Source organism: Octopus bimaculoides, chromosome 5, assembly GCF_001194135.2.
Source record: "Octopus bimaculoides isolate UCB-OBI-ISO-001 chromosome 5, ASM119413v2, whole genome shotgun sequence".
Classification (NCBI taxonomy): Eukaryota; Metazoa; Mollusca; class Cephalopoda; order Octopoda; family Octopodidae; genus Octopus; species Octopus bimaculoides.
In genome coordinates, this window is record NC_068985.1 from 105,700,999 (window position 1) to 105,712,056 (window position 11,058).

Below are 11,058 nucleotides of genomic sequence, written 5' to 3' on the forward strand. Positions count from 1 at the left end.
TATATATATATATATATATATATATTAAAAGTAAAAGAGTCAAAAGGAAGAGTAAGTATAGTTAGGCAGCTTTTTAATCACTACAAATGTTTTGATACATACAGATCCTCGTATATACAGGATTTAAAGTTAAGTTTAAATTAAATTATGTAACAAGGATCTGTATGTATCGAAGCATTTGTAGTGATTAAAAAGCTGCCTTTCATCCTTTCGGGGTCGATAAATTAAGTACCAGTGATACACTGAGGATCGATGTAATCGACTTACCCTTCCCCCGAAATTGCTGGCCTTGTACCAAAATTTGAAACTAATATTAGTGACTGACAGGCAGAACAATGATGGTAGTAGCAGCGCTAAGCCTTGCAGAGAAGTAAACGAACTTTAGATTAGTTCAAATATGTTTATAACAAATTTTACCTTCTAAAGGAAGTTTCACTACAGTTTATCATGGAGTAAAAATGTTCGCAGATGATAAAGGGTGTTTTTACATCTTATCTTCTCAGTGTTGAGCAAACCAAAAGTTTCTCATGACCAAAACACATACGAACAATCTTTAAAGCAACCATTTTAGACATGCCTACTTGCTGTCGTGTGCAGTGAGGCAAAAAGGAGTATAAGTTATATCTAAGCTATTGAGTTATTCCCCTTAGATCAGTTAGCTAGATACATGTTTTGGATATTATTAAACAGAAAATAAAACGATAAACGTCGCCCTTTCAAAGCCTAGTCAGGCTCATGGGCCCGGTTTCTATGGCGTATGTGACTCTTTTTCTCCCCCCCCCCCCCACCATTCTGGATGGTACAGTAAATGGGAGGGTCACTACTTCCGTACCCAAACAGATCAAAACCTTGAAGTTTCAGGACCTGATGATGAACTATATCTTCCAGCCGATGGCATTTGAGAAATTTGGAGTTACTGGGTCACTAACCGCGAAATTCTTGTCATTGGTGGTAGCTCACTTCATCAAAGCTGCAGGTGATGCCCATGAGGGTGCTTGACTTTTCCAATGCCTTAGCCTCACCCATGAGTATGTTGGCTTGCTTAGGTAGGTTCCATTGAACCTTGTGGTGTGTGACCAACTGAAGCACTTGGTGCTGCATTGTTGTCTTTTCTGTCTCCCTTTTTTTCTTGTTTTTCTTTTGTAAAATATATTCTTGATCATTTATATATATAAAGATGAGTATGTGTCTGTCTGAATCCCTAAACCTTGAGAACTACAGAACCAATTTCATTCAAATTTTACACATGCCTTACTTAGGGTCCATGTAGTGTCATAGGCCCAAAAAAATTTTTTAACTTCTTGCCTAGTGTGAGCCCAGAGCAATATCATATCTCCTCCACTATTTCAGTATTACGTGTCAAAAGTGAAACAATAACATCTCTCTATTGTAATGTCAGATATTTTCACTTTAATAGTTTCACTTTAATACTGAAACTATTAAAGTGAAACTGTTATCTCACATATATACAGGCATACATACATATATACATACATATATATAATATACCAAGCAGTAAAGAGAGACACAAAAAAACAGACACACATGCACACATTTATATATATATATATGTATACACATACAGGTCATCATTGACTTAAGACCTATGCAACTTATGACCAGTCAACTTTACAACAATTGGCGTGCCAGCTCCCAGCAGCAATAATATATAGTCCAGTTGAAATCTAACGGCTTTAATTTCTTAGAAATTAACTCAACGGATGATGTCAGCTAACAAACACTTCCCATAGATTTGGTTATCGATTGCCACTGTGGTTATTCCATGTGTTGGATGAGAAATCGAGGCAACCTTGTATTTGTTTACAAGATGACTGCTTGGGACTCCGAAATTTTTTACTAACACCAGTATAATAGAATAATACAGAATGCTGTATGTGACTTTTACCTGAGAATGTACCTTAAGAATGTAAAAATATAAAACAAAGCTATGTATAGGCCTATAGGCTGACTTACAACCAAATCGACTTACAACTAGTCAGTCGGAACCAATTGCGGTTGTTAGTTTATGACGACCTGTGTGTGTGTGTGTATATATATATATATATATATATATATATATATATAATATATACATACACACACCTGCAGATGAAATGGCCTCAACCTTCTTTGGAGTAAAGTGAAGATGGGTATTTCTGCTGCATGGATTGTTTCTGTCTCTGGCTCAAAGTGATGAACCCACAACACTCATCCTGGGTCAGCTGGATCTACCTGAAACAATGTCAAATTTTCCCATGATGTGATCAGCCTCGTGTATCTTTGATCAGGTGTCAAAAGACTTGGCACCCACCAAACAGAAACCTTCATCATGCCAAGTTTATTGTGCAGAATATGCTCAACTTTCTCACATGGAATATGCTAATAGCATTAGTTATTTGATTTATAGTCAATCGCCCATCATTCATCAGCATATGGTGAACATGATCAATGTTTTCCTCAGTGAAGGTAGTTGCAGGTCATCCAGATGCTAGGTCGTCTTCAAACTTCTCCTTTCTCCTAAATTCAGCTGCCCACTTTTGCACAGTTGATAAAACTGGAGCATCATCCCTTAATGTAGCAACCATATCAGCATAAACGTCCTTTTTCTGCAAGTACTTGATAACACCATGATGCTAAATTTTGTCCATTTTCAAGAGAAGTCACTACTAGTTACTTTTGAAGTTTTCTTTGAACAGTCAGATGTCAGTTTACCTGTTAAAAACAATGCAGTTATTAATAAGAAGTGTTGAAATTAAGACATGCAAGATTTCACAGCTCTTGCATCACTCCATCATCAGCCTATGAACTTTTCAGGCTACCCTCATAAACGATGATGGTGATGATGATTTGGAGAAGGATTCCCCCCTTCTCCAATCAAGCTTTGTTTAAAGTTTATGATATATAGGACAACTGTGTTGGAGTGTCCCTTGTCTGAAGGTGTTGGTTATGTTATTTATGATGAAAGTGGGTATAAAGTTAAGATTAAAAATTAGAAACAAAAGGAGAATTGAAAATTAAATACAATTAATTTTATTTTGCTTTGTTTATATATCTTTGCTGAGTCTTCTTTCAAAAATCAGATCGTTTATATTAATTGTAAACCACATTAAAAAAAAAGAAATGACTTCCATAAAATAAGTGGTTTCATATATGATTAAATAAATGGGATATCAAGTATCATGCACAATTGTATTTTTAAATATTTCAGATATTTGATGAACCAGGTGGGAAATAATAACCAAAATGTGCAAATATTATTTAGCTAGGCATTACCCATGCCATTACCAGGTATTAAGTAGAAGCAGTTAATGGAGAAAATAATGGTATTAGTCAACTAATATGAAAGACTATCTATTCATTGGTACATTAAAATCCAAGTGAATTTAGTTAAAACTCTGCAATACTGACAAAGTAGAAAATTGTCACAGCCCAAGAAATATATAAAAATAATGTTTAATTCTCATTCCAAAACAAATATATTGAATGCTTACAAAGAAATGCTTTGTTATAATTTTTCACAGAATCCCATTAGGCTAAACATTATCAGCCACTTGATCAGTAAACCTAAGTACTAGTCATTATTTGCACAGTTGAATATTTTAATGAGAAACAGAAAAAAAGAGAATCCATTGTAATCTGAAAACTCTTGGTGGTGAGTTACATGCAAAAAATTGTTTCCTCCTCATACAGATTCCATTTCCAAGTCAAAACCCTCTTGTTCCTCAGCTCCGTTATACATTATTGCATGCAAACCGATCACAAAGAAAGAAGCTCCTGAAATAAACAAATATATGAAAATATAGTGGCAGCTTGAAAGATGGTGGCAACATTATGTGTGTGTCTATAGAACAGGCTCTTTCAGTTTCCGTCTACCAAATGCAATAACAAGGGTTTGGTCAGTTCAGGGGTATCACAGAAGGCATTTGTCCAAGATATTGTGCAATGTGACTGAAGCTAAATCAAGTAGTTGGGAAGTAAATTTCTAACCACACAGACACATCTGTGCCTACACAGCAATGTGTATATATGTATGCGTCGTCGCCTTCCTGGCACGTGAAAAGACATTCGAGTGAGATCGTTGCCAGTACCGCTGGACTGGCTTCTGTGTAGGTGGCACGTAAAATACACCATTTCACTGGCAGCTGCCAGTATGATTTTCATCTGCTCTTAATATATTTTTCTGTTTTAAAACACAGCATGTCCACATGAGGTATTATCTCATGATGCATACTGCAGTAAACTTGTCTATCATTATGGATCAAAATTAAGTGCAATAAACAAATAGATACATCATGCTTAGAAAATTGTAGTCAAGGCCAGTGTGGGTGACATTTAAAAGGCACTTGTGCAGGTGACACATAAAAGGTACCTGTGCCGGTGATACGTTAAAGGCACCGTGCCAGTGACATGTACAAGACACTCGGTACATTCTGTTGAATGACTGGCATTAGGAAGGGCATTTAGCCATAGAAACCAAGCCAAAACAGACTGGGGCCTAGTGCAGCTCTTTGGCTTACCAGTTCCAATCACACCGTCTTACCCATGTCAGCATGGAAAATGGACACAAAATGATGATGATGATGATAATGATAATACTAAAATATTGATTTAGTGCCACAAATTTATAGAATTGGGAAATAGAATCATAATGATCATACTCTCTCAAGCTGAAATCACAACAATATTTGTATACTCATAGAATAAGGAAACTACAATTTATTATGCAACATTTTTTGCTGCAATAAATAGTAAGATGGAAAGGAAAAATAATACACACCAATAACCCAGAAAACAGCCGAACCAGCTCCAGCTACCCAAAAAAGTGGGAAAGATAAAACTCCAACACCAGCATACTGTTGGCCTAAACTCAGTTCATGACCTGTAAACAAAGAAACAAGTTAATAACAAAATATATCATTTATATATATTATTGTGTAACTTCCCTTTATAACACATAGTTTATATAAGACATAATTTCTTATTTAGGTGCAGGCATGGAGTGTGGTTAACAAGCTTACTTTTCAACCATATCATCTCAGTAATCGATGGTTGGAGACTTTTCCTGTGACCAGCTCTTGTTTTTCAAGCACAGTTCTTTCAGTCCCACTGCAGGACAGCTTGGGCAAGTGCCTTCTACAATAGCCCCAGGTCTACAAAAGCTTTGCGAGTTCATTTGGTAGACAGTATTGAAAAATTGGTTGCAAAACTAATAAATCAGTCTGCATTCAATGTCAAAAGGACAGATGGTGAAGAATAGATATTAGAAAAGCTAAGTAAAGGATATAGAAAAATGGAAATAAAATTCTGACCTATGAATATAATAACAGTTAACAAATAGGCACAGGTATGACTGTCTGGATTAAGAAGTTCACTTTTCGGCCATGTAGTTTCTGCTTCAGTCCCACTGTGTGGTACTTTGTGCAAGTGTTTTCTACTAGAGCCCCAGGCCACATAGTTTTGGATTCAGTCCGACTGTGTGGCATCTTGGGCATGTGACTCCCACTACACTGTACAGTTAACCCATTATATTAACAAAAAAGAATAATATAATTATTTTGTTACATACCCATGATTGTACGTTTTTTCTCTTGGTTTTTCAAACTGATGATGTAACATGCACCAAGACAGGCAGCTAGTGCTATTAACAGCAATGGTGATGTCAGGCTGAAAGAAAGAGAAATTATTTCAAATTTTGGCAAAATACTCAACTAAAATCCATATACAGCCAACAACAAAAGGAAATATCAACAACAATTATTATAAACACTGTCAAGTTTAATAAACTTCCTATTTGTGGTGAAGCAAAAGAAAATACCTCAGTTATTTTAATCTTTTAATAAATTGATGACTTCAGGACTTAGATGAGAGAATTTTTGTTGAGATAGAAATAACATGAAAAACTTAAACCTTCAATTAATTACTAAACTGGTGCTAAGTGGTGGCATTCATATTCTGATAGATTAGAAACCTTTTAAAGATAACTAGGTTAATTATTAAATTTTAATAGTTTGTTTGGTCTGGTAAAAGAGGTTTATGTACATGGCCCTCAAAGGCCCTCCAAGACCATTAAGGTCCAATACAGTTGAACCACTGCAAGACGGAAATTCCAGAAGTCTGATGTTCTGGACAAGACAAATTCAGAATATTGGTTAGTACAGCCTAGGGAGACAAACACAGTATGGGTGCAAGGGAAGAGTGGATCACATAAGACTGGATGGAAGTAGAATGAAATCAGCCAGATCTAAGGAGCAGAAGACACTGTAATTGATGAAAGGAAAGACAGTGAGAGGAGATGACATGTCTATAGGTTGAATAACTCCATGCCTATCAATGTGGCTTTAAGTGAAACACCATCTACTAAACATCAAGTTGGAACTTTACATTGGTAAAATACGGCTCATAAAGTTTTCAGATAACAACATAAGAAATATTGAAAAATGCTGAGTTTTCAAAATTCATAAAGTCAACAGTTAGTAGCAGTTCAACTTTCTTTTTATAGCAAACAGCAGATCAGAAAGCATACGCTGAACATGGCTGTGAATTTTAAAAAAGCTGCTACATAATCAAATGATTTCAGGTTCAGTGCAACAGCACTGCACTACCCAATGCCTTGTGAGTGATTTTCTTGAATAGAAAGTATGTGTGGAAACCTTTTGTATGTATCATCATCATCGTTTAACGTCCGCTTTCCATGCTAGCATGGGTTGGACGACTTGACTGAGGACTGGTGAAACCGGATGGCAACACCAGGCTCCAATCTAAATTTGGCAGAGTTTCTACAGCTGGATGCCCTTCCTAACGCCAACCACTCAGAGAGTGTAGTAGGTGCTTTTACGTGTCACCTGCACGAAGGCCAGTCAGGCGATACTGGCAACGGCCACACTTGAAATGGTGTCTTTTATGTGCACAAGCCAGTCCAGGGGCACTGGCAATGATCTCGCTCGAAAATCCTACGGAAGCCAGTCAGGCGGTACTGGCAACGGCCACAATTGTATTTATTCACCCCTCTCCACCACATGACAGCCAGTGTTGTTTTGTTTCCATAGCTTAACAGTTCAACAAAATAGATAATAGAAAAGTACCAAACATAAAAAAAAATAAGTACTGGGGTTGATCTCATTTGAAGATTGTGCCCCATTATGGCCATAGTCCAATGACAAACAAGTAAATGAGTAGCTCAAATTTAGGTTTCTGTGTATAATAAATTATATTGTATTGTCTATGAAGATATTTTGATAAATCAAAAGAAAACCATTGTCCTGACATGATCTAGTAAATATCTTAATTTCTCTTATATAAAAAAAAAAAAACAGTTTTATGAAAATCTATTCATCTATTTCTCCTCGTCCGCAAAACTTGTATAAGAGTGTATTGTGTTTGACAGCAAAAATTAATCTGGCAACTTTTGTTGAAGCTTTCATTTGCTTCTTAGGAGCAACTGACCTATGCTCAACTGCCATTGGCACAAAACCCTTCTCCACTTCAGTCTTTGAATACATAAAAGCACTCAGCACACACTGTAAAGTGGTTGGCATTAGGAAGGACATCTAACTAAGCCAAATCAGACTGGAACCTTGTGCAGCTCTCCTACTTGCCAGCTCTGGTCAAACTGTCCAGCCCATACCAGCATGGAAAACAGACATTAAAGGATAATGATATATATATATATATGCTTTCAAAAATTAAAGCACAACTTAATAAATTCTATGAACACAGGTCAAGTTTTTCCTTCTACTTTTCTCTCTCTCTGTGTCCTGGCTGCTATTTGGGGGTAATCAAGTTACCCCTTGCTTTCCTTGTTTTGCAACTGAGTTTTCCGGGTTGGCTGACCTTTCTGTTTCTGTCTGTCTTAGCAGCTATTTCCTGCTCAGAGAGGTTGGCATTAGGAAAGGCATCCAGCCATAGAAACCATGCCAAATCAGACTGGAGGCTGGTGCAACCCCTCAGCTTACAAGTCCTGGTCAAACTATCCAACCCATGCCAGCATAGACAACAGACATTAAATGACATTGATGATGATGAAAAATACAGGTACATCACTGATTTTACAGGCACTGATGGTCCAGAACCTCTTATAACCAGCACTAATTTACAAGCAGGAACTTCAAATTCTCATGGCTGCCCCAATCAAATTCTCGTGGCTTGCACGATATAGTATTAATAAACTTGTATCATTTATACTAATGTACAAGTACTTGTATTTCATTTAATTACATAAGTGAATTTAATATTTGTTTAATTTAGAGTATGAGCACCCATGACTCAGAAAAATCAGTCATATGGAATGGCTTTGGAAGCAAAGGTGCCAGAAAATTGATGTTGTACCAGAATTCTGAGAGAGGGGAAAAATCACTTACATACAAACAATGACTAAACCAATAAACACGAACAAGTAATTGCTCTGGAAATCTTCAATGTTTTTCATTGTGTATTTGGGTACCTCAGCAAGATTCTTAGGAATTCGAAATTTAGAAGTGTTCAGGAACTCGCCCCATGGTTTAATGGTTTCTCGTTTCTTTTGAAACCATTCCCGTGCAGCAACACTTGACAATGTCACAGACATTTTGGACCTGCAATAAAAGGAAAGGTGGCATTTAGTGACATAAATAACAAAGAGAATCTTCTTAAACAAATCATAGAATTTCTTTCTTGGATATTTTTGGATAAAGTTCTTATGTAATCTTGTGTTGAAACATTGTATCTTAGTTGTTATTTATCAAAAGAATTGAATGATTTTCAGAGTATGTTTGACTAATCAATATGAAAACATTGTTATTTGGTTAAGAAGTTTACTATGTGGTTTCAAATTCAGTCCCACTGTGTAGCACACCTTGCGTGTCTTCTACAATAGACCCAGGTTGATCAGAGCCTTGTGAGTGGATTTGTTAGACAGAAACTGAAAGAAGCCCATCATGCATGGGTGTGTTAGTGCTTCTTTGTCTTGACATCATGCAGCAGTTGTAAGTAAGTGTCACTGCCATATATGTAGTGTCATTAATTTCAAACTTTCTATTAAAACATGTCTGAAATGTTACCTTGCTTGGAAACAGTTAAAGAATTATGACAGGAAGAGCACCCAGCTGTAAAAAAATATCTACCTCAATGTACTCGACATTAAAATAATGATATTGATGATAATTTTATCAGGGATGTTATTTATATTTGTAAACTAATGGTTATGAAGGATAACCTTAGCATGTTATGTAGAAACTCACATCAAAATCACAACTATCTGAAATTAATAATAAAAAGAAATTGTTTAATGATTGAGTACACTATTAAGGTGCACTTTGATTTTCTAACTAATTCAAAATCTTGAGTTTTCTGAAGTATCACAGAAGGTAAGTTCATTTTTATTGGTAAGGGGACAAAGATGGGGTGGGGGATGCCTCTGTGGACACATGGTAGGATTTTGGAAATTACAGTTTGGAGTGTGATGTGAAGACTGTGTGGGTGCATATTTGAACATAAACACATGGCAACTGTTTGAGAATAGTCACTCACATATGCTCAAAACGCATACCTTCATGACTCTTAAATAACAGTAGATGCAGGATTCCAAAACAGAGAAAAACGTTCATCAGGAGAATAAAAAGAATAAACTAAAAAATCAGTACTCTAAAATACCACCATCAGCAGCAGCCCCAAATAAGAACATTAACAACCTTGGAATCTGTGAACTCTCATAAACTAAAGAGCCGCAGAGGAAGCCTGGGCTATTAAAAACATCAAGAATAATCCTAAGGTCTTTTACTCCTTTGCAACCCACACAGGACCAGTTTCCTCTTTCAGCCCACAGGTTGATTGAAATGGCACCCTTCACAGTAATGCCAAAGACATGGCTGAGATCCTGCAAAGTCAATACTGCTCTGTCTTCAGTAACCCTGATTCAGTTGACTCAAGCAGCTTTGCCTCTTTGAATCTTCAACATGTCCTTTCCGACATAACCTTCAATGCTACTGACATCCTAACAGCAATAAAAGAAATCAAACCTGATCCAGCAATGGGCCCTGACAGGTTCCCTACTAGAGTGCTGAAGGAATGCAGACAGCAACTTGCAGCACCTCTGGAGGAAATCACTGTATGTCAGTTTTATCCCTCAAAACCTTCTCTCCCAGTCAGTCATTCATATCTTTAAAAAAGAGAATAAATCGCTCCCAGTAAACTACCGTCCAGTCTTACTTACCTCGCATATCAAAATATCTGAGAGTGTGCTGAGATCAAGACTAACAGCCTTCCTAGAGCAAAATCATCTAAATTGCAACCAGCATGGTTTTCATGGTGGGAGGGACTGTCTAACACAGCTCCTCCACCACTTTGATGACATCTTAAATTTTATTGTCCCTGAAATGATGAAAGGTAATGTCGACCTCGGCAGAATTTGAACTCAAAACCTAGCAGCAGAGAAAATAACGCTAAGCATTTCGCCTGGCATGCTAACAATTCTGCCAGCATGCCGCTTTAATGTAATATAATAATATAATATGATACAAATATATGTGAATGTCAGTGTGTCACACTTTTTCAACTAGCCCAACATATACCATTTTGGAATCAGGCTGACTCCATGAGTAAATTAAAAAATATTCCGGGCCGAATCCAGACCCATAATTCTGAACTTTTGGATTCCCAAGTTTATATTATTGTGATTGTTTTTGGCGATGTTTTTACATGACTTTTTGCGACAAATTTTTTTGTTCGATAACAATTTTTATAATCTAAAAGCTAACTCCGTGAGTAAATTAAAAACATTCCAGGCCGAATCTGGATCTGCAATCCTGAAATTTTGGATTCCTATGTTTTCATTACTATGATTGTTTTTGGCGATTTTTTTTTTTTTAACATGATTTTTTTGCAACGAATACGATCATCATTGAGATATGACTTGGAGGAAGCAATTGCAACAAATTCTCCAAAACAAGTCAGAGATCTGTTTGCAGATCTTCTACCCATTCAGGGTCAGTTGCTAAACGCTACATACTAGCTTTTAAGCTCGTATATATATTTATATATATATATATATATATACATACATACATACATATCATCATCAGGGGG

General features: G+C 36.4%; 1 protein-coding gene and 1 long non-coding RNA gene across 2 annotated transcripts in view; both read right to left on the reverse strand.

The window, feature by feature from the left end:
- Window positions 1–2,033, reverse strand: part of LOC128247818 (uncharacterized) — an 11,211-nt gene extending 9,178 nt beyond the window's left edge. Inside the window, exon 1 of the long non-coding RNA XR_008264139.1 lies at window positions 418–2,033. This is a non-coding gene — a long non-coding RNA (uncharacterized LOC128247818). The remainder of the gene's footprint in view (window positions 1–417) is intronic.
- A 974-nt stretch (window positions 2,034–3,007) lies between these two features.
- LOC106880250 (prenylated Rab acceptor protein 1) overlaps window positions 3,008–11,058 on the reverse strand; it is a 10,563-nt gene continuing 2,512 nt past the window's right edge. Inside the window, exons 3-6 of the mRNA XM_014930118.2 lie at window positions 8,358–8,570; window positions 5,567–5,664; window positions 4,778–4,879; window positions 3,008–3,774 (exon numbers count right to left, since the gene is read on the reverse strand). Of these exons, the coding sequence (XP_014785604.1) occupies window positions 3,683–3,774; window positions 4,778–4,879; window positions 5,567–5,664; window positions 8,358–8,570 (505 nt within the window). The 3' untranslated portion in view covers window positions 3,008–3,682. The remainder of the gene's footprint in view (window positions 3,775–4,777; window positions 4,880–5,566; window positions 5,665–8,357; window positions 8,571–11,058) is intronic.